The following is a 24,162-nucleotide window of genomic DNA, read 5'->3' on the forward strand; positions in this document are numbered from 1 at the left end:
GACAGAGGCGAGGCTGCAGGACACAGGCGCCACCGGGCCCTCTGACCACCACCATGTGATGGGAAACCAATGTGGACTAATCTCTGGAAAGTTGCTTGTATAGTAAAATCACACATATAATAAAGGCAATTAATATTTTAACGCAAGGCAGTAATGTGTTCAGCACTTGAACTGTTGTTCAGTAAGACTCTTATTCTGTCAACTCAACAGATTGACCTTTGACTTCTGACTTGCACACCAAAAAGGTAAAAAAGAGAATAGAAAATCAATATGAAATAGTATTGAAACTTACACACACACACACACACACACACACACACACACACACACACACACACACACACACACACACACACACACACACACGTGCGTGTGTACATATACTTGAAGTTATATTTCTTCTACCATACTATCTTTGCATAGTATGGTTCTTAAGTGTACTGCATTTATTTATTTATTTATTCTGCCTTGTCCACTTTGCTGCTACAACAATGTGAATTTCCCATCTCTGGGACTATCTTGCTCTCATCTCTCTCTTCTATTTTGACGGCTCTTCTGCCTCACTGATCGTTTCATCCGATGCAAAGCAAACCTTGAAGCTGGTGGCGTGTCACCGGCTCAGCTTCCTCTAACGGTTTAGGTGCTTGGTCTTCAAAATAAAAGCACGGAGACTAAACTTTGTGGCTATATATGCTGCAACTGATTTCGAAATTGAAAATTATCAAGTGCGGTCCATGTGTGTGGCCCTCAAATGATTTCCCATAGAACCGTCGTAGTGTACATGGAACCAGCTGTACACTTAGAACTACTTTCCTTGTTTGATATCGTGAGCAGCACTGAATTTATTTGACTCTGACACGTTTAATAAAAAACAAAAACAAAATACAGTTCCGTGTAAAAGGAAGTTCCATCTTAGGGATATTGTAAAAAAATGCAGTAGCTGGAGGGTTGGGGTATGAACTACTGTCCAGTGGCAGTAGGTAACATTCTTTTCATTTCTTGTTTAATTTGAAGACTTAACTGATGTAGAAGATGAATAAGAAGAATAAGATGATCTCTCTTAGACTTGAGCAGTTTTGTCCAGAGTCCTTTCTCCTGCTCCTAAGGCGATGAATGAATGAATGCATTTCGTGGCGTTTTATTTCGAAATCAGTGACCCTATAAAAACATTTAAAACCTCGCAGATTTCGCAGAAGGCTGGGGGCGGGTCCGTCAGCGCCGTGTTCTAAAGCGGAGTGGACCTGCGGACAGTGAGCGTGTTGGCGCGCAGAGGCGTGGGCATAGGGACGCAGTGAGACCAGAGATCGGCGCATTCCCGCGACAGGCACAGCAAAGCTGGGAACAGCATCACAGTCGCAGATCTGGCAAAGCGGCACCACGGGAACGTGTCAGTGTGCGCGAGGACGTGTGCCGTCTTACTCCCATTAACTCCGGACTCCATGCTACAAAAAAGGACACGGTTGCAGTTCCTTCGTGGATTCAAAAGTTTAAAACTTAACTAGTTATCCGCTCCAGGCTCCTGTGTACACGCGTGGTGACTGCGCACGGACATGGCGCAAAGGGTACGTCTAACGACCATTATTTCAATTGTTTGCACAATGACAGTCCACTTAATCACTAGTCACATTACATCCTTGAAAGAAACCTGAGGAACCTTTGAAAAACGTCATGAAGTTGCTATACTTATCAAAAAATATCAAATATGTTTTTTTTTTTATCATGAAATCATCAATGTCGACTTTGAAATTTTCCTCTTATGTTCGTGCACTGACGGAACTCTAACTTTCACTCCAGTATGATGAGCTGACTCATTACGGAGGCGCGATGGACGGAGTCCCCGGCTCCATGTACGGAGACCCGCACGCACCCCGGCCCCTACCGCAGCTCCACCACCTGAGTCACGGGGCTCCCCCACACCCGACACAGCACTACGGAGCCCACGCTCCGCACAACATCATGGGCAGCTCCGTCAGCGACGCACTCAAGAGAGACAAGGACCAAATCTACGGGTGCGGACACAGCAGCAAACATTATTATTATTATTATTATTAATGTGCAGATTTGTGTTATAGAAAAAGGCGTAAGTTATTATTGTTTGTGTGCGATCAGCCTCTGAACAGTTTCATCTAAATTTCGGAAATTAAATATATTCAGTCAATGTACGTGTTGCAGCTTGTGTTGAGCTCGTTTTTGGGTGTCTACAGGTAGTTGGCGGCGGACGGATGAAATCCTCTCTGTGTATTAATATATTTGATATTTCAGTGGCATTAAGGAGGAAGACATAAATATGCGTGACAGGGCCGAGCGCTGGTTTGATGCTTCATGTGTAGGCCTCTGCGGCCTGTGCTCCTGTGTGTTGCAGCCACCCTTTATTCCCTCTGCTGGCTCTGGTGTTCGAAAAGTGCGAGCTGGCGACCTGCACGCCCCGAGAGCCCGGTGTGGCGGGAGGAGACGTCTGCTCCTCAGATTCCTTCAACGAAGACATCGCTGTGTTCGCAAAGCAGGTAGAACACACAAGCGAGAAACCAAGTGTCACCATTGCGCTCAGCACACGGCACTCTGCGTGTCACCGTGATGGAGGGAACTCCTGAAAAGTGGAAATGGAATCAGGTCCACAGCATTTACTCACGCACTCGGTTTCCTTTTGCTCTGCAGATCCGCGCAGAGAAACCTCTGTTCTCGTCTAACCCAGAGCTGGATAACCTGGTGAGCTCACCTTTCATTCTCTGCTGTCCACGCGCAGTAGGGCGTTACAGAAGTGTCCGCCCGCGTCAAACGCATAGCTGATTATGAGTTATGAATTATTATTATTATTATTATTATTATTATTATTATTATTATTATTATTATTAGGCTATTATTATTATTATTGGATGGGTGCTAATATTTTGAGGTTCTAGAAAACAACTACAACGAAAGCATCAACAAAAAAATATTTGTGATTTTTAGATGATTCAAGCCATTCAAGTCCTGCGGTTTCATCTGCTGGAATTAGAAAAGGTAAAGATTCATTCTCACGTGGCTCAGTGAAAACAGGTTTTTAATCCAGTATTTCAGTCTCGTGGTGTTCGCTAAATGTGAGCTTGGCCTCGGCAGGTCCATGAGCTCTGTGATAACTTCTGCCACCGCTACATCAGCTGCCTGAAAGGAAAGATGCCCATCGATCTGGTCATAGAGGAGAGAGACGTCTGCAAGTCGGACTTTGACGACCTTTCAGGATCCTCCACTAATCTCGCAGATCATGTGAGTCACGGCGTGGAAACCTTTTTTTTGGTCGTTATTCAATATATATATATATATACTCTCATTGCTCGTTATTGTTATGATCTCTTTAAATATATATATAGATCATAAAAATGATGAAAAACAGGAAATAAAAGAAGCCCGTAACAGGTGCTGTTAAGGCAGCCTGTTCTATGGAAAGGCTTGAAAGAAAGGATGATCAGTGCCGGTGCTACGGCTGCAGCTTTGAACAGAAACGTTAGAGCGCAGGGCCTGTGTCAGGCTGTCCTGTGTGCCTCACACAGGACTTCCTATTTTTGTTCATTTACTAAGAAAGTCCAATTTTGAACTAATGTAGAGTTACATACAGCATGAGGATCTTAAAATGATGATGGCTGAAGTTTTGACACAAAAAAATTGGACTGGTAAAGAGTAGAATTAGAATGTAGAATTCCTGGGTTTACTAATGTTCCATTGTGGAGTTCATAGTTGCTGCAGATCAGATAAAAAAATTAATCTGAAATTGATGAATATTTATTTAAATAGATAAATAAAAGTATAATTTTTTCAAATGAGTAATTTCAGTAAATATACAGAAGCTCTCAAGAAATGACACTCATCACAATCAAGGAGGATAATGGTTAAACTGTGGTACAGCATGTCGTCCAACATCAGCTTTAGTGTGTCTTTTCTCTTTGGCTTTACTGGGTACATTTGTGTCAGAATCTCATTCTAATTTAATTAAATCTTATCCTTTTCAAATGTTCAAGAGTTTTGAGGAAAACTGTTAAACAGTGCTCATATTTAAACACTGAGTGAGGGAAGAGACACACTTTCCAGAGTTCTGAATGAGAATCAGTGCAGAGGAGCACTGAAACTGATGTGGAATCTCATTTGTCAGCAGTCTGTATGCTATATGCATTATTTTGTCTATTTAGTTATTGTTTGGTAAATTTGTTCATAAAAGATTTACATTAGGACATCCCGGAAATAGATATTTGATGTCGTGTATGGTTCTGTTGACGCTGCTTCAGTGATGTCAAACCTTCAGCATGAGCAACGACGCTGCTAAACTGAGAGAACATTTAAAGTCGAATGAAATGAGATGATCTGAATGAAAACAGGAAATTTCTACTCATTCAGTAGTTTGCAGTTTCATGAATGCATGCAGCTGTGTCATCTTAAAACGAACCCCAGTCCAAAAGTTACGTCTCTAAATATATATATTTAATGCAACTGTTTCCAATATTCAAGTGTGAGGAAGCACTTTGATTTTACCAATCCTTCTGAACGATATATGGACCTCAACTCAGTTTTACGTTCCAAGAACCTGAAGGACGTGTTTATTAGCTGCCACTGCACAACTGACAAGTGAATATGGTGTTGTAATATTCCATTACTTATTTAGAGCACGTGCTGGGTTGGAGAAGACAAAGCCTGTGTACTTTTTCATAAGTGCCTCATGTGCTCTGCAGTTGGTCAGTGTATAAATGATGGATGTAGCAGGACAGGACAGTGTGAGATACAGAGAGACTGTACAAGACTGTTTTTTCCTGTGTGAATGAACACAACACTATATACTAGGCTCCGTTCCTGTTACCAGATGTTCTTCATTAGCTTGATGAACATGAAAACACATGTCACCTCTTTTGAGTAGCTGTGTGTACCAAGGAGTTGTAATTATTGCATGGCTGGGTATGAAAAGAGGCTCCAGCATTGAGAGCCTTATTCATACTGTGCCATTGTCCCGGTGCTTCTTCTTGTCATCTGCTGAGCCCTTCATCTGATCACCATTTGCCAAACAGCTGACGCAGAGAGTGAAGAGGGTTTAGGCTAAAGTCTGAGTGGCAGGCCAGTGAGCCCAATAAATGCACGTTTCTCCCCAACTCTGGTCACAGAAACAGTCGGGACACGGCAGGATCCACATGCTGCAGGGTTACTAAGCTGTTGCTGTTGTACTTTCTGCTCAAACCTTCCTCATGGACAAACTGGTATTGTCACATTACTTGTGTTTGTGCCTTCGCTTAACTGCATAATGGAACTCATACTGGACTTTACTGGACATTCCTTTTGTCTTTACCCTCGTCTTTCTTCCCTGCTTCATTTCCTTGTACCTGTCCACTACCTCTCAGAACCCAGCGTCCTGGAGAGACATGGATGATTCCCATTCCACTCCCTCTGTGGGTACTCCAGGACCATCCAGTGGGGGACACGTTTCCCAGAGCGGAGACAACACCAGCGAACTTGGTAAGAGCGCCTTCAGGCCTTCATAACAAAGGTTTGACTTTGTTGTGACCTCACCGGGCCCAGCTGATTGGTGATTCTGGGGGAGCATTTCAAGAAAGACAACACTCTTAGTTTATCTAATCACTTTAGCTTAATTGCATTGATTGATAAAACAGATGATTTAAGTTCATGGAAGCCTGCTCTAAGACAGTGCCCAAGCTATAAAACACATACAGCAAATACACATATGTGTATTTACTCCCGGTTTTCTATATAAAAGGATATAACTATTAAGTCATATGGCCACAAGCATCCTCACGCGCTCTGGCTGTGGACCTTTTGGCTACCAGTATTTAGGTATGCAGGCATATCACTTAGCAATTTGTCTTTTTAATGTCCAGTTTAACCAAGAAATCAAAGCCTGACTATTTTTATATCAGCAAAATGATGACTTAATAATTCTTCCCGAATTGATTTTTGTCACAGTAAGTTTTCAAACATTATTCAGACTCATAAATTGTTCCTGTTTAGAATATAACTATTAAGGATTTGTGAGAATGGCAATAATGGTTTTGTTCTGGTTTGGTCTGCTTTCTCTGTTTAACAAACATACACAGAATATATTTTATTCATCCTTTACACTTTCTAAAGCATACATTTTCAAGAAATAATATTGCACATCGATACCTCTGTATTCTAGTAATCTTTTTCTTTAGTTCATTATGAATTGCTCTAGTAAGCACATATGCTGGTTGTCCCCTCACATCAGTTGTAGTTGATAAAGAAAACTGAGTTCACTGCTGTTATTGCCTGCTTCTGTCTCCCCGTGCTTGTGTCCAGCCCCGCTCTATCTTTTGTCACTCTGTGTCCTGCCTGTGGTTTCTGTTTGGAGGCTGTAACAGATTTATGACTTGCTATTTATGACTTTTAAGAGACTTTCTACCTTCTGCTCATCAGGTAGTAGTGAGCAGAGCATCGAAGAGAACAATTGGAAACTTAGATTCGATTATAAGAACATGGGAAAGTGAATAAGAGTCTTACTTTGATTATAAACACAGCAGTTTACAATCTTCACTTCTACATTTCAACTAAAATGCAGTAAGAGAGCAGTTTTGGTAAATCTTAATTGACACTTTAATGATCCAGAAGTTGGGTGCGGAGGTGAGCTGAGGAAGTCCATAGTCTAAATAGCCTTATGAATAGTTTCTTTCCTTTTGGCTGTTGTTTAAACAACAGCAGGGAAAACCCAAGGTCCATGCCCTTTGACCTGGTAGAGAATGGATAGTGGATGGGGGTGCAGAATGCCCCTTCATAGAGATGAAAGGACAGACTGTTTTCTGTATAAGGAAGAAAAGAAAAGATCCTTCTTCTCTAACCTGAAGAGCACACAACCTTAAAGGAACAAAATCATACTAAACTCAGTCAGAGCAGGCGGATGATCTTCACTGAGTTATAATATTGTAGTTATATGGGAATCGGTCCAGTCCAATAAAGAATGATTAATGTTGTGAGTATTTGGTATTTGGCAACACAAACCTTGCTTCTATTTTCTCACTGTAGAACTTAGTGTTGTGTATATTTTTAATCCCCCAGTTTCTGTCTTTGCCTATATCGCCTCCAAAACTCCTCATTATTAACATTTTCTTTGCAGTAGTTTTACATTTGAAACAAACAAGGGTGTGGTTTGTAATATACATCGAACATTAGTGGTTCTGTTTTCTTTTCTCGAGTCGGTGATCCTAACCAAATCACCAGACGCACTATTTAAGCTCGGTAGCAGCACTTGGCATCAGTGCAGAAGTTGTAGCTGTAGCAGAGGGGAAAAGGAGAGTGTGAATGAATGGATCAATATTTCTTAGCATTCAACCAAGATCACAGGTATTCCACATGCTTCATTAAGGGCTTTGAAGCAAAGTAAACATACAGTAAAGTCTGGAAAGGAGCAACTGGGGAAATATCAGCACCACTTAATCTTATTTATTCATTATTTATTATTCAACAGTTTCTGAATGTTGTTAGACAGCAAATTTCATATTATGTCATCATAAGCTTGTTCTGTACGGGAGTTTTTAACGATGGCTTTGCTGACGTTTTTGTCCAAGATGTCCATCAATCAGTCTCCGCTGTTCATTATTGATTATTGGTTCATATATACATCAGTATATAAATCAGTCACAGTTTGACTACAGAAGAAATGAGATCAAACATAATTTCAACAACAGTGACATTTGTTCAGAAGCACACGTGGTGAAAGAGACTCTACAAACTGGCAGAATTATTTAAAAACATTCCTAACAGGAAGTGATTATGGTATCGTCATCATTAGCCAAGCTTCTGTGGTCTGATGAAACCCACAGAAAAAAGAAATCCACTGTGACTGGGGAATACTGAAGTGGTTTGGTGGTACTGGTAGCCTTGTACATAACTGCCTGCTCCTCTGTAACCTCCCACTCTGTGGTCATTGCCTTGTAAGCTGTGTGATATGCAGAGAAGGCTGTGTTTGATAGCTCAACCGCTTGGGTTGACCACAGCTAAAAGGACCGTGCTCTCCCAGGAGTGTGGAGGGGGAGAAGGTGTCCATTCAAATAAAACAAAAGGCAGTGGGAGAAGCTAGAAAATCTCCTCACTCTTGCTGAGAAGTGGAATGTGAGGGACAGGATGTGTTGTACTTTTTGAGGTGCTGATATGTTAGTGACACCTCCCTTCAGCATCTATCTTACAAGTTATTTATTTTAAAAAAGATCACATTTTTGTATTTTATTGCCTGTAAGTGTGCATGTTTTACTTCAGTTTGCACAGACTGCTTACAAAAATGTTATTCAAATTTTTTGTTGTAATTAGCTTGAGGTCACACGTGAAATTATGCTCTAACTGGTCAGGAGCCACGTGTTCACACAGATACAAACAGTGTGCACATTTGTTAACAACGGATTTTGAGCCTATAATAAAGTGTATGTCTGTCACTGGATTTTGCAGTTTGAAGTTTTCAATGCTGTGGAGAAGCCATTTTTATTTTTGCTAACCTGTTTAGGTAAAACAGCGGATGATGAGAGCATAATTTATAGTTATACTATAGTTACTGCAAGCACACACATCCTCTGTAAATCCTGCTTATCTTAAATTGTCTCTGTACCTCAATCATAGGTGAAAAACATGATTTTTCACCTATGATATCATCAATCACTCAAAAAGTGGATTCATATATATATATATATATATATATATATATATATATATATATATATATATATATATATATATATATATATATATATATATATGGAAAGAAAGAATAAATAGCTCTCACTGCCACATGGTGCTGCTACCATGAAAGCTTCCTGCCGTCAAACAGATGCTCCTCCGTATCAGAGTTTCTAACTGTCATGTGTTCACTTTCTGTGTTGGAAGTCTTCCCGGCTGCTCCATTCTATGCTCTGTCTCATGTGTAATAATGGGAGGAGTCTTGGGGTGTCAGTGATGATGAATCAGGGCCCTGCTGAGCTCATTAGGTAGCCCACGCTGGCTTTGCATCAGTGATGCTGCTGGGGGGGTGCGACAATCAGTTCTGCTAGCTGCTTCTCACTTACCAACATGTCCAGTGGGGAGATTAATATAAAACAATTTAAATATCTAGATATTATTTTTGGGTTTGTTTTTTTTCTAAAAACATTTCACTGCTTTTTAAAAATGATTATTTTCCTTTAAACATATAATAAATATCACATTTACTGTGGGTCACGCCATTTACGTACCAGACCAGATGAGCAGCCAAAGGGCTGTCTGACTGTTTGGTTTTCAGAGCGGTCAGTAGAACCAGATCTATCTATCGAGTAAGCTGAGGAGGTATAAAAAAAAAAAAAGGAAGACTTGTGTTGATATCTCAGGATGCTATTTTTTGTGTGTGTTTTTCTTCACCCCGGGGCAATACTCCAGTCATCCCTGCGGTATCTTCCCCCCTCCTTGTACCCCCTCGTGTGTCACGCGTGCAGACACTGGAAGGCAGACTTAACTAGGGAGGGGGAGTAGAGATGAAAAAGGGTGGGAGCAGAGGGGCATGGGAGACTTGCACGGGCATATGACTTTGAGACTGCACTGTCACACACTGGTTAGATTGGCTGAGTTGCCGGAGAACAGTCAGAAGCGATTAGTGTAGCAGAGGATATGCCCTGCGGCTTTTCCCTCTCTGGAGCAGAAGAAAGGAGAGGAGAGGAGCAGACCAGTGATGAGGATGAGGGGTGGAGAGGGAACAGTGTGCCTCCCTTTGATACAATTAAGCTGAGCAAGACCTTTTCTCTCTGTCTTTCTTACACAGCTATCATTTTAGTGGAGATTTGAATATTCTTTGGGTTCAGTTTCTCTGGCCGCTATATGTCAGTGTATGTAGTTAATTAGAATGATTAGGTCAGTCTGAATCGAATGTGCTCGTGTTACATTTTTTCCTAAAGAGTTGAAGTAAGAATACAATTTTATGCTGGTTAATTATCATCATGTTGAAGTTAGCAGTGACAGCAGCTGGACAAACAAACAGGAAGACAGCAGCAGGGGACGGAAGCAACAGGAACGCTATCCTGTCTGTGACTTACAGCTGGTGGACACCATCCGTAAAACTCCCACAGCCCCTGGAGCCTGACCCTGGAACAGGGCTTTTTAGTGTCAATATTCATTAGCTGAAATATTTATGCATGAATATGGCTCATATAGGCACATTTGATTGATGCATCTCTAAAAACAAAAAGACATACTAGGGCATTTCTTAAGAAAAGTAGGGTTCCTGTCTCGCCTCAGGGGAGGAGTCTCTCAGATGCATTATTCACATACCCTCCAGGCAGGCTTTCAAGGCTTCTCTGCCCCGAGGGCAAGAAAAATAACCACCACTGTTAAAAGTAAATCATCTCGCATGATGCACAATTAATGTCAGAGAAGGAGAGAGACCAGAGTGCCCCTTGTGTTGCAAGTTGGAGTGAGTTAGCTTGTGGGAGCGGAAATCTCAGCTTAAAGGAAGCCTCCTGCTTTGACCCGCGCCAGCTTCCTGCTGAAATCAAACAGAGATGCTGCTAATAGCAGGATCCAGAGCAGGAATGATGCTGTGATGCAGACAGCCTGACACTTGTATTGTTGATGAAGGAAGGGGGAGGGGGAGTGTGTGTGTTGGATGGTCATACTGAACTGCAAGGTGAAGGATTCACGCTCTAACAACCCATCCACCCACACCCCCTCGTTCTGCCTTAGTCGCCCATACGGACACATCGCTGTGACTTTAAACACACTGGGTTCATGCTTCATTTACAAGCTTGGCTTTCTGTTTTTGTTTGTCCCCACTTTTACTTCAGTCCTGCTTCAGAGGTCACATACACATACGAGTACATAGAACACAGTCTGACTGCATTTTGAACATTCATTATCTCATGTCAGCCGCACAGCTCCTGCAGTCATTACCTCATGTCAAAGCCGTGGCTCACATTGAATTAATAACTCTTGGTTTTACTGAGCTCCTATGCTACAAACTCCTCTTCATTATCCAGTGGCCGGGAAGTAAAGCAGAGGTGAGACAAAGAAATTTGTACTGCCGTGCCATAAAGGAGAACGTGGCTCTATAGAGAGATCGGGCCACGTTAAAGCTTCCTGATAATATGACTCCTTTTGTTTCTGATTGCAGGTGACGGCCTTGACAATAGCTTGGCATCACCAGGCACGGGAGATGAGGATGACCAAGACAAGAAGAGACAGAAGAAACGAGGCATCTTCCCCAAAGTGGCGACAAACATAATGAGAGCGTGGCTATTCCAGCACCTTACAGTAAGCGAACAGAGCCTCATTCAGACAAGCCACATCTAGCTGTGGCTTTTTATACAACTGCAACATTTTCTCCTCTTTGTAATAGAAACCCTACAATGTGCACGAGGACAGAATGTAATGTCGTCCAGCTAAGGCCGCGCCATCAGGCAAAAGTTGTTTGAAATGAGTCCTCACTGTTTTTCTGTGTTTTCCGAATGCATCTTGAAACCATGTTCGTCTTTGTTCCATTGCAAGAGAACGGAGCAAAGAGGAACTTGTGACTAAAGGTCCCTTTTTTGAAATAGCAGTCCAGGCATTTTCTTCAGAAATCAACATCAGAAGCCTTTCATTCAAAAGAAGCTCATCTCTGTAAAGATGTTGAGCACATCCAACAAGGACAGCATCACGTTTTATCCAATGATCACAGCCTCCTCACCTTTTCTACCTCTTATACTCTTAGATGTGCTGTAACCCCTCACTTGTTTAGTTTGTAAAAGGCCCACACAGGTCCTGGACTTGGAGTAATCCCTTCCTTTCCAAAGCCCACCTTTAGATTCTGTAGATAAAGACAAGGATAGTTGAATTATCCCCTCTGTGTTCCCATCTCCTTTCAGGCCTAATTTGTTAAGCACAAGTATTTGCCATGGCAGGATGTGTCTATGAAAAGTGTGCAAGGGGACTTTGGCCCCTCAAAGGCCTTTTGCAACACCCAAGCACTCAAGCATTCATCACTTGTTGAGGGTGTGAAAGGAGCGGGATTATGTTTTGTCAGACATTACAGTGTGAGGCCTGTGGTTAGATGTCTGTGGGGGCAGTGGGGATGTTTCTATCCATCAGTAGCTGTCCCCTCCTGCTTTTGTTATCTCTTCTTAAAGCTCTTAAAGGTTTTGCGAGAGTGCTGTATAAAAAGCAGCAGTGCAAGGATTTAATTCAGTAGATTATCCGTTACCTGCTTATTAGCAGAACGATATCTATTGGTTTCCATGCAAACCTTTATCTCTCTACATTCAAAGATTGGTGTCAGAGTTTGTAGAGCAAACTTTCATAAGTGTTCATAAGTGTCAGCTGAAAAGATGTTCTCTCACCTTGAATTTAAGCACTTGTTTGCATGTAACACCCATGAATGGGGTTACATGGAGGTAGAGCAGGAAGGTTGGTGGTTCAATCCTCCCCAAATATCCTTGGGGAGGTTTCTAACCCCAAGTTGCTCCATCGGAGTGTAAATGTGTGAATGGCTTTGAGTACTGAGTAGAAAGGTGCTGTATAAAAAACATTCTGTTTGCTGTTTACTAATCATTTACAGCATCTTTCTTGGAGTGAATTTCAAACACGAAAAAGTCATTCTCAGTGTGGCCATTTGTACTGGAAAAAGCTGAGAAAATGAGTTAAGTTATCTAACATTGAATCCAAAACAACATTATCTAAAGTACATTATGTTACTTCTTTCAGAGTATTTTAAATGCTACTCTTCTGCCAGCTGAGAGCTAGGAGGGGGCAAAAAGCATCCTCAGTACATAGACTGTGTGTGTTTTATTACAAGTGTGTGACTATCCACCATCACACACTTGATTTCACAAAGCTAACTGTGCATTTTCCCCTCTGGTTATTTAAATTGGTGTCTCTTCTTTCCTCTCTGTGCATCTCTCGTGATATTTGGAGGCCTACTGTACAAATGCTTGCGTGTGTGTATTTGTAATATATATGGTTGTGTTTAAGCTTGTAAGTATATGAGTGTGTCTTTGTGGACGTCTGAATGTAAATGTAATAATATACAGTGCTGTGAAAAAGTGTTTGCCCCCTTCCTGATTTCTTGTTAATATTTTGTGTATGTTTGTGTTTGATGACCTAAAATATTTAAGTGTGACAAACATACAAAAAAAAAAAAAAAAGGAAACCAGTATGTGTGTGTGCTTGCACTGACTTTCCCTGAAAAGTAGTTTAAAGCTCATCCTTCAACGATGACTGCGGGAGATGGCCTGACAACAGCAGAATGGAGACTGGCCCACGACCCTGCTTTGAGTAGACAGGTCACCTCTGTCTGCCATCTGCCACCCTTCTCCCAGAGTCTCACACACACTCAAACACAGAGTTTGCAAAGGGACTGGGGCCAGAGGAAAAGAGGTTGAATCAAGACAGGGAGGGTTGGGGAGTGGCCTGGCCTTACTGGGTCCCAAATAAAAGCTACCATTGTATACCATCCAATAATTTTATATACCACCCGGTTAATGCTAAATGCTGTGGCACAAAGCCACATGCTTTAGTGTAAAATGTTTGGGAGCCAAAACAGGACCAGGTTGTGTGTTTGCAGAGTTAATTTGTGCATCACTTATCTATTAGTCTATCTTCCTTTTTGCTAATAGCACCCATACCCATCAGAGGAACAGAAAAAGCAGCTAGCACAGGACACAGGTCTCACCATTCTTCAAGTGAACAACTGGTAAGTTGGTGTAAAACCAGATAAGTAAGCATCTTCATATGTTCAACATTTTTGCTTTGTGCAGTGCAGAATATACATAAAACCTGACTTTTGCTGCTGAAAATGCCCAAATTACCTATATTTAACACATAAGTAATGCTTATGAGTTAAATACAGGTAATTTTAATACTTATAATAAGTATTATCATTACTGAATGAACAGGTGACACAGGGTGGTGCAGTGGTTAGCGCTGTCATGTCACAGCTACAGGTCTGAACCCAAATCAATACATGTGTAGGTTGTGTTACTTTCTCAAAGTGACCCAAATTATTTTAATAAGGAAAAAACAGGCTTTTGGTCAGGTCCCTGGAGACGCACGGAAAGGTTCCAAATTACAGTGAAAGTGTTCATAAATACTGACTTTAGGTGACAAAACACTTCGTCTTCTTCATTTTTGATAATTACAAGAGGGATGGCATTTTAGAGGATGTGTTTTTACAGAGAATGCACTTAATTTCTGTGCAAAGTTATCAGAAATCTCTGTGTACTAACACCACTGGGAAAGAAACTAACTGTAATTTATTTTCTAAAAAAAAGTCGAAAAAAGTATTCTTTCACGTCAGGGTTTTTTTTTCTTTTTTTGGATCATGTATCTGTTCTCAAGGGTCAAGAATATTGAACTTAATAAAAAATATTTAAGCATTTTCATTGTTACTGATCTTTGTTTTCCAGGTTTATCAATGCAAGGAGGAGAATAGTCCAGCCTATGATTGACCAGTCGAACAGAGCAGGTTCAGTGTTCACTATACTGCTAATAGTTCCTTTCCTTCAGTATGAATTGGGGTCGAAATTTAACCTCAAGTTAACCAATAGTCTTATTTCTCATCTTCTCTCACAGTAAGTCAGGGTACAGCTTACAGTCCAGATGGCCAGCCAATGGGAGGCTTTGTTCTTGATGGGCAGCAGCACATGAATCTTCGACCTGGTGGTGAGTAATCGCTCAAACATTTATTTAAAAAAAATAATCATGACGGACAAAATCAGTGTAACAGGTTTCATCTTGTCCTCGTGAGTTTCTATGGTCTAGTAAAGTAAACCTTGTTATTTGTCCTTATCTTAATGAAAATGAGGGCATGGTTAAATGCAGCCCCAGTGGACAGAAAATAAGAGTATGTGGGTCAGGCCAGTGCATAGGTCAAGAAAGTCCATCTGCATGCGTATAAGTGTATTTTTATACATTTACAGAGAGACATATAAGTAATACTGAACATAATACAAAAAGAAGGACAGGATAAAGATATAAAGTGACACAAAGCAGGTTTTATATGTTAGGAAGTGGCAACAACCATAGAGGAACATGTCTATATTATCTATGTCTATAGTCTTCATTGAAAATGCAAAAAAGAACCAAAAGTCAAAGAAGTGGCATATATAATAAATGCAACATTTGATTCAGAGCACATCACTTTATGAGTGAAACCTATCATTAAACAAGTAAATATAAAAGTAGTTATGTTGTGTATTTTTACTCAAGAAAGGTTGATGCTGAACTTAAAAGTCCTTTATGAATATTTTGAAAAATTCAATTGGTTTCTGTGATACTGTGCAGGACTGTTCTGTCTTGTGTTGGTGGTTCTTAACAGTGTATTTACTTTACTTGCAGGGCCGATGGGTAGCATGGGTATGAATATGGGGATGGACGGGCAGTGGCACTACATGTAAATTCACTCCACTGAGGCAAGCCTGAACAACAGGGTGAAGTAAGAAGTAAAGTTTTTGTCACTTTTCATTTTGTTTCATCCCAGAAAAGCAATTTTGAACTCTTGAACTCACTTCTCCTTATCTCTTATTACTTGGTCTTCCACTCTGCTCTTTCAGTTTGTTTACAGTCTAACATAGACACAGCAAGGTCTTTTAATTGTCATGGTAATGCCAGCGTTAGGTATCTCAGCACAAACTTGTGGAATTAGAGATTTTCAGTTATTCTTTTACAAATAGATATGAAACTGAAATAAGAAAGAATGTCAGTATCTTCTTAATGGTTTCACAAATGACATCTTTTTGGCTCAAGTTCATGCATTGCACAAGGCTTTAGGATTGGTGCCTTGTCAGACTCCTTTCTTCTTTTTTTTAAAACAATTATTTACATATAAACTATATTATTTTTGTAGATGATTATTTCAGTCAGTTCAGATTTTAAACATCCGTGGGGTCAGTCAGACCATCTTTCAGAATAAAAAGCTTTTTTTTCTCTCAGTAAACATCAGTAAACAAGTCATTGTGGGGGAAACAGATTCACACTCCATTTTAAATCTAACTTCAACCACTTTCTCTCTCCTTCTCCACCCCCAACCCGCCAGTTTTGTCCTCATTCTCTTCTCCCGCTGCAATTTGATTAAGAATCGGGTAATGCTCCCCCCTCTGTCTCCCCTTCCACCCTCTATCAGCTTCTCACCTCTGCTGACAGTTCTCAAATCAAGACATATCGCCTGCCGGAGGCACCAACCACAGAGAATTTTATTTAACACCCACTCTCCTCTGCTCAATGAGCCATGCTGTAATGACACTTACCTTGATTAATAGAGCTTTTTATATGTAAATAGGAGCTGCATTTGCTCATTTTTTTTAGCAGGGTGATTTTTTTTTTGCCAGTGCAGCCCTCTCTTCCCTGTCTAATAATTCCAGGGCTCTGTTAATGAAGTTCACAAGGCTTATTTTAAAACATACATCTACATAGAAACATTGAGCGCTCTGAATCAGTGCTATCTGTATATTTTTGTAAGGTATTTAATGTAACTATTTCTCTGTGAATGATCACTGACTGTCTAGTTTCTCCTGATCTCTGGTGAGTGCATATGCTGATAGTGGCAATAAATCTCTTCCAGACTGCATCAAGAAAGAGAGCTATGTTTGGAGTAATATGAGGGTTTTTCCACGCACAATAAAGCCTGAACCATAACATTTAGCCATTACAGAACAGATGACTGAATCTACACAAGTTTATACTCCTCTGTTGTGCACTCTTTTTTGATTGGTCCACCATATGCTATGTTATGTACTGCACATGTCAGTTTTAAACTAATAGCAATTTTTGTTGGATTAAAACAGAAACACTCTTTGAGGTAATGTTTGAATTTACAGAATCAGTTTAGTTTAAAGCTACTCAGGCAATAGTTTAGTCAGTTAGATGTATTGTGTCACAGCAGACAAAATATTAAAACCCAAAACAAAATAGCTTCAGTTCATTAAAATATTGCAATGCAAAAATGAAAAAATAAGCGACTAATTTTAGTAGAAAAAAAAAATCAATTCAGTTTATGTATATAGCACAAATCACGTTGTGCTATAAGGACCTTGAGGCAACAAAGTGAAATAATGCAAGAGTCCAATCAGCTAAATAATTATAATACAAAATATAATCAAAAATAAACACAAGTATTGTGGTAGGCTTAAATGGAATAGACTCCAACCGTACCAACAAACACGCACACACACATTCTGATGACTGTATCAGGTATAACTTCAGTATCTTGCTAAATGACACTTTGACATGTGGATTGCTGTTCCACATGTTCCCCTCAACCTCCTGAGCCACAACTGTCCATTTAATCACAAACTTCATCATAGCCACCAGGGGAATCCAAGCAGTGCATATATTCAGATTGAATTCAAAATGATTTCAAACGACAAAAACAAAATAGAGTTCCTTCAGAAATATGGATTCATTCTCACAGCTAGCAGTTCATCAGTGTTACATGAAACATATTAGTCCGCTCTAATGTGTGACATTTCCCTGCACATTTACTCTTTAGTACGAAAGAGGATTAGGGCCACTGGAAAAAAAAAAGTGGGCACGTCTTTTTTTTTTTCTTCTTCTTTTCCAGAATTCTAAGAAAAAAGTCAGGATTCTGACTTTTTTCTTAGAATCCTGACTTTTTTCTCAGATATCTGATTTTTTCATCAGAATTCTGAGATTAAAGTCAGAATTCTGACTTTTTTCTCAGAACTCTGGAAAAGAAGAAAAAAAAGACATGCCCACTTTTTTTCAGTGGCCCTAATCCTGTTTCGTACCTTAGATTATCATCTTGTCTGAGAGAAAAATACCGAAGACAGGTGGGTGTTCTTTCTCACAGTATTTCCTCTGGGTCTTCTAGGACCTATATAGTTCATATTTTGTCTCATACATCTGTGAAACAGAATTTGATTTCTTCCTGATTTCTAATTTGTTTGCATAGTTGCCGCACCTGAATGTTTCAGATTATTGTTCTGTTGCATAACCCAAGTGTGCTTGAGCTTTAGGGCACAAACTGATCTTTGATGAATTCTGCTCTCTACCAGAAAATCATTGGCCAAGTCATCCAAATCCTGAAGCAGCAAAGTAATCCCAGACCATTACACTACCACATTTGACTGTTGCTATGATTTTTTTTTATGAGAGGTGTATGCTAGTTTTATGTCAGATGTAATTGGATGCAAATCTTCCAAAAAGTTCTCAATGTGAAAATGTGAGACAAGCCTTTGTGTTCTGTTTGGTCAACAGTGGTTTTTACCTTGGAACTCGCAACAGATGCCATTTTAGCCCAGTCACTTTCTTATTGTTTAATCATGAAAAGTGGGACCTGCAGGTCTTTGGATGTTGTTATAGGTGCTTTTGTGAGTTCTTGGAGACTTGTCAGTCTGTCTTGGAGTAATTTTGATAAGCCGACCACCCCTGAAAGGTCCACCACTGTTCCAAGATTTTCTATTTATGGATAATAGCTCTCACCATGGTTTGCTAGAATCCCAGAGCTGTAGAAATTATTTTGTAACACTTTTTAGACTGATAGATGTCGGTGATTTTGTGTGTCATCAGTTTCTTTAGATCATAAAAGATTTTTGAGATCTTTTATCCTGCTTCACTTTGTCAGACAGGTTCTATTTAAATGATTTATTGATCCAACGGGTCTGTCAGTACTCAACCCTGGTGCAGCTAGTGAAACTTGAGCTTTCCAGAAATTGCTGGTTAATCTTTGTGACAAGGGGGTTTTAATTGTTTTTTCCCCTTAATAAATGAAATAATTCTTTTAAACTGTATTTTGCATTTACTTAAGTATCTATCTGTAACATTAAAATTTGTTTGATGATCTGAAACATGTATGACAAATATGCAAAACAACAACATTTTTTTCACATTACTTTATTTTATGAATTCACTCCTCTAGCTGACAAAGCCCATCCTCAGTAGCTCCTTGAGGATTGAAGGCCTTACTTCAATCTTACTAAAAAGCAAAATCCTAAAACAAAACACAAGTAGACTTGTAAAACCTGACTTGGAAAAGAAAAGTAGCTGCTATCCCTCAGGACAATTGAGAGCAAGATAAACTAAGTTTGTCAGGTCATTAAGTGTTGTGGAAATGGAAGCTGCTGTGTTACAAAACATAAAAGAAAAAAGACCTGCACTGCCTTTGCCACCAAACCCTTCGACCGCACAGAGGCTGTAAATGACTTTCATAATAAAAGCTGAAAAGCATCAGTAGCAGTTTTTTTTTCTGGCACTTGTAAAATATGACAGTTTCTTTGATATATATTATTCACTATCGTGTGGCTATCTCACTACTACTATTGTGACTACTACTGTGTGAACAGGATGCCTATGAGTGGTTTGGCCTTTCAAAATAAAATTCTCTTGAATGCTAAAAGACAGGACAGAACAAAAGCCACGCTGTGGAAGAGAGCCAGAAATAAGTAATGATTCAAGACAGAGAGGTGTATAAACACATACTGAGAAAGGTGACTGAAGAAGAAATACTCAATTCATCATGGAAATCCACCTGCAGCCTACACCTATTGGAAAAATGATCTGAATTTCCGGAGCAGGACCACACCTCCAAACACGGCCCTTCCAGTTCTTATATTATATATGACCCCCAAGTTCTACAAGCTGTTTGTTCCCGTTTTCGTGAGAACACGTTTCGTTCTTGTTCTTTCGAGAAGATCTTTAATACAACTTATCTCACAAGAGTAACGTAATTTTACTCACCCTTCCATTTGCTTACAATCGCCCTCTTGTCCGTCACCACATCAGATGAAGAACTACACAGCTCTGCTTCATCGATTTCCCTCCAGGCAATCCAAGAAACCCAAACACTCTGAACGTCAACGCGGTGCTTCAGAGTAACCGAACGCCGCTGACACCTGCCGTCCCAGTAACTCCGGCTGCTCGCCACCTCTGTGAAATTCAGCAAAGTCACCCACCAGCAAGTGTTGAGTTAACCCTTCCAAAACTGCTTACTGTCACCTTCGTTTCAGAAATTGGCACAGTAGTTATCGCTGCCTTATCCAAAGTAAATTAACCAACCAGGCATCCCCTTTCCATCTTCTACTCCAAGACAAGCTCACGAGCCGTCAAGCCATTACCACAAGTCTCAAAATCCCGGCATGTGTCACTGTCAGAGCTTCTGTAGAGTCTAGCTACCCGATCGAGAGTTCCCCTCATTCATCTATCAAGGTCTTTCATTGTCTGAAATTTTCTTTGATCTCCTCTCCCACCATTTCTTCCCGATTTTTCTGAGCCCATCCGCTCCACTCTATGGAATCCTCGACAACCTTATTGAGGCCACGGGCTGCTTATCTGCGCTATGCCTACCAGTGATGTTACTGCAGAGGTCTTTGGCCTTCATACCGCACAGTATGAATAGTTATTATTACTGTTATTAGTAATTATTATCACAGTTGTTACTGCTTCTCATGCGAGATGCCTTCATTGGGGATCTGCCAGGCCCAGGAGCCACCACCAGTCCCCTCCGAGGCCTTCCCCAAACGGCAGCTCAATTCATGTTTAAGCCATTCACCTTTATCTACTAAAAAAAATGCTGTCAAAAATGAGGATGTGGGCCTAGCAGGGAATTGTAGCATAACTAAGGGAGGATTCAGGGTCACCTGATCCAGCCCTAATTATATTTTTTAGCAAAAAGGAGTGTTTTAAGCCTAATCTTAAAAGTTGTGGTATCTGTGTCACATCTGCTGAGGTCTACGCAAACAAACTAAAGTGAGGGAAGAATGAGATAGAACTAACAAAACCTAAACTGGGAGAAGCTAAACACAAAAGCACGAGATGCATAGAAAAACAATACAAGAACCTGAAAAATGAAACCTGGGTCTTGGGGAAACATGAGGGAAGACAAGCAGATGGACCAACAACAGACAGAGGAGAACAGAGGACTAAATACACACTGATAATGAGGGGATGGGAAACAGGAGGGAAACACAGCTGTGGCTTATCAGAAGCAATGGGACAGGGAGGAAGCAAAACTGAACACACTAAACACAAGACGAGGGACTATCATAATAAAACAGGAAACATGCTGAGACACAGACGCGACACTGGAACTGGGGAACAGAACATAATTAACTTGACATGATACATGGACCACAGAGGAGTAGTGAAACCTAAGAAGTAGAAACCACAAAATATAAAAAGAGAATAACTAAAGAAGAAAGAAATACAAATTACTAAACCATGAAAAACACAAAATCGAAGAATATTTAAAAACCAGAATCCAAACCGGAAGCTGGTTCCATAGAAGAGGGGCCTGAAAACTGAAGGCTCTGCCTCCCATTCTACTTTTAAATACTCTAGGAACCACAAATAAGCCTGCAGTCTGAGTGCTCTAATTGGGTGATATGGTACAGCAACGTCAATAGAATAAGATGAGCCCTGATCTTTTAAGACGTTGTATGTGAGGAGCAGGATTTTAATGCAATTCTGGGAGCCAATGAAGGGAAGCCAATACTGGAGAAATCTGCTCTCTCTTTCTAGTCCCTGTCAGGACTCTTGCTGCAGTATTTTGGATTAACTGAAGGCTTTCAGTGAGTTTTTAGGACTTCCTGACAATAATGAATTACAGTAGTCCAGCCTAGAAGTACTAAATGCATCAACTAGTTTTTCAGCGTCACTCTGAGACAGGATATTTCTAATTTCTAATTGGTACTGAAAGTAACCGTACATACCGTTACATCTGTGAGATGATTATGAGTAACTTTTCCTCTAATGGTTAAAATCTGCTGTGATGAAGCCTACTTGCCAATGCTGTGTAGTCTATCATTGTAAATGTAAATGTTATTAGGATATGATCAGATAAGAGACAGTTTCTATGGCATGTCTTAGAGCAAGATCTACATTAAAGTGTTTTTTCAGAGACAGGACATGTTGTGGGTCAGTGGGTCAGAGCAGCTGTGGACTCATCTCCTTTCTTTGTGTCCAGGCCTTCATGGTTGGCTCAGGGATCTCCTTCTGGCTGCACAGATCTGTTGACAAGTCACACTTCTGACCGTACATCTACCTGACAGTACCACTCCCACGTCCTGCGTGCGCCTGTGGAGGATCACCACGGAAACGTGTCATCAACTCAGCCCACAGATTTTTGATGTGAGCTGAGGAGCTTTGCGTCTGCACAGGAAATTAGAAGAGCAATGACTATAGAGAGGAAGAACCAAACATATCCTCTGTTTCATTTTAAATTATTTATTTATTTTTCTACAAAGACAGACTTCTTTGTTTTTCCTGTCCACCCTCCCCAACACACACACCCCTACCTTTTGACCACCTCTTAAAAAAAACTGTACAACGAAAACCACACACACACACACACACACACACACACACACACACACACACACACACACACACACACACACACACACACACACACACACACACACCTTGATGAGAAAAAACCCATATGTTTCTAAAACGATGGGAACTCGATTGTGCTGTAGAGATTTGTGCTCTTTGTTTGGCTCTTTCAGTCCATATTCGTGCTTGTGATCTGTTAGACGTTAGACTGCAGCTCTTCTCACGGACACGTTTTGTAGCCAAGCTCAAAGCAAGATTTTGTAAGAAAACTCTGTGATTGTTTGTTTCTGCATTTCTTTCTTCTGTTTGACATCTCACAGTTTTTAGACTCCTGGATGGAAGGATCTGGATGAGGGAATATGAGATGATGGTTGTGAGTTGAATTCCTGACAATGTTTAAAATCATTTTGTAGCACCAAATCACGGACAACAAATCTGCACTAAAAGTAAATAAAGACTTTACGGAGGAAAGCAAAAACGAGCACGGAGCAGAGCTTTGTGTTTTACTTGAACAGCGGGCCTAAGGAGAAAGCAGCTGAGGCCGCAGCAGCGGTTCGTGGAGCAGGTCACGTATCTGTGGTTCGATACGAGACGAAATTGCAGTTGTCTCGTATTATTCGATTGATGGCGGCAGAGATGATGGATGGGCGATTTCAAGAAAATCTGAAACAAGGCGGAAGCTCCAGCTTTCACTCCAATATGACTACCGTGGCTGCTGCTCTGGGTGTATGTGTGTGTGTGATAACACTAATTATTAACAGGACAACATTATTAAATTAAGCACATATGGAATAATAAATAAATACATTAATGCAGCGAACAGCTCGTTTATCACTGTCAGCCTGCACCGATTATCTGCGCTTTGTACTGAAGAGCAGCAAACTCTTAATACATGTTTAATAAATGCTAAAAAAAAAAAAAATCGATCCATTATTATTATTATTATTATTATTATTATTATTATTATTATTATTATTATTATTAGCTATCTGTTGTTGTAGCACTAGTAAAATACCTACGGCCAATTTCAATTTAAAATACCCTCATACATGTGTTTAAACCGTGGGAGGGAGAGCCCGGAGAGACCCACGCAAAACGGGGGCAACAAACCCCACACAGAAAGGCTGCAGACTGGATTCAAACCCAGGACCTTCTTGTCGTGATGCGACTGTGCTAACCACCAAATAAAGAAGGAAACACATCGTCTTTTAACTGTGGCTTTAATCATCAGTAAATCAGTAATAACAGAGTTACATGTGAAGTGCCAGGCCTCTGTTTCGATCTGTTCACATTTATATACAGAACACCTAAGCAAGAAAATGGAAAAGAAAAAAGTGGTTTATATTTAGTATTTACTGTTGTTTAACAATTAACACGTATCGCTTATTTCATCATCTTATTGTATTCCACGGTCTATTTTCCGTGTGTGTTCAGTTAATATTTTAATACTACCAGAAACGAAAGGTGCAAAACTGCATTTAAAGGCCTCACAGTGACAAATTGTAGCCAACTACAGTGAAAGAAAAAAAGTTTAAAGAATGTCGCAGGAAGCGATTTTGTGCGTGTTCTTTTCTAGGCCGAGGAGCTCCGCTGTAACGGGCCTAATTCGTGCATCTCCTATGCTGAACATTAATGCGTTTTGAAGGCTGTCGGAAACGAAGGCAAATCTATTTGAAATATGGGTCAGAGCTCGAGCAGAAAGCTGTATCACATGATGCACGAGCTTTGCTTTTTCCTCATAAAAGCAAAGCGCCGAAGCCGTCGAAGAACAAACCTTTAATATTATAGGTTGAAATAACGGCAAACCTACGGAACTCGCAGTGGCTATGAGTTAGATAAAATGCTTACCGTGCATATAGTGAAGCACTATATAAATGTGGCTTTTAAGTGCTTTGAGCCTAATTATGT

At 40.4% G+C, this 24,162-nt stretch overlaps 1 protein-coding gene across 1 annotated transcript; it reads left to right on the forward strand.

The window, feature by feature from the left end:
- Positions 1-1,208: 1,208 nt before the first annotated feature.
- On the forward strand, positions 1,209-22,340 carry meis2b (Meis homeobox 2b). The gene is made up of 13 exons (XM_085382199.1): positions 1,209-1,562; positions 1,795-2,009; positions 2,363-2,504; positions 2,656-2,706; positions 2,950-3,000; positions 3,097-3,243; positions 5,355-5,469; positions 11,105-11,244; positions 13,584-13,660; positions 14,373-14,431; positions 14,539-14,628; positions 15,304-15,400; positions 21,884-22,340. The coding sequence occupies exons 1-12, from the start codon at positions 1,551-1,553 to the stop codon at positions 15,360-15,362; spliced, it is 1,158 nt and encodes a 385-aa protein (XP_085238325.1). The 5' UTR covers positions 1,209-1,550; the 3' UTR covers positions 15,363-15,400; positions 21,884-22,340.
- The last annotated feature ends 1,822 nt before the right edge of the window (positions 22,341-24,162 follow it).

The sequence above is a fragment of the Rhamphochromis longiceps genome, linkage group LG15 (genome assembly GCF_057381845.1).
Source record: "Rhamphochromis longiceps isolate RC_006_pf linkage group LG15, R_longiceps_female_GT1.1, whole genome shotgun sequence".
NCBI lineage: Eukaryota > Metazoa > Chordata > Actinopteri > Cichliformes > Cichlidae > Rhamphochromis > Rhamphochromis longiceps.

What these genes read in the sequence shown, in the direction of transcription:
- meis2b (XM_085382199.1), top strand. An exon ending in TCGCTGTGTTCGCAAAGCAG is followed by an intron (nt 2,505 to 2,655) that starts GTAGAACACACA and finishes TTTGCTCTGCAG; the next exon opens with ATCCGCGCAGAGAAACCTCT. An exon ending in ACCCAGAGCTGGATAACCTG is followed by an intron (nt 2,707 to 2,949) that starts GTGAGCTCACCT and finishes TGTGATTTTTAG; the next exon opens with ATGATTCAAGCCATTCAAGT.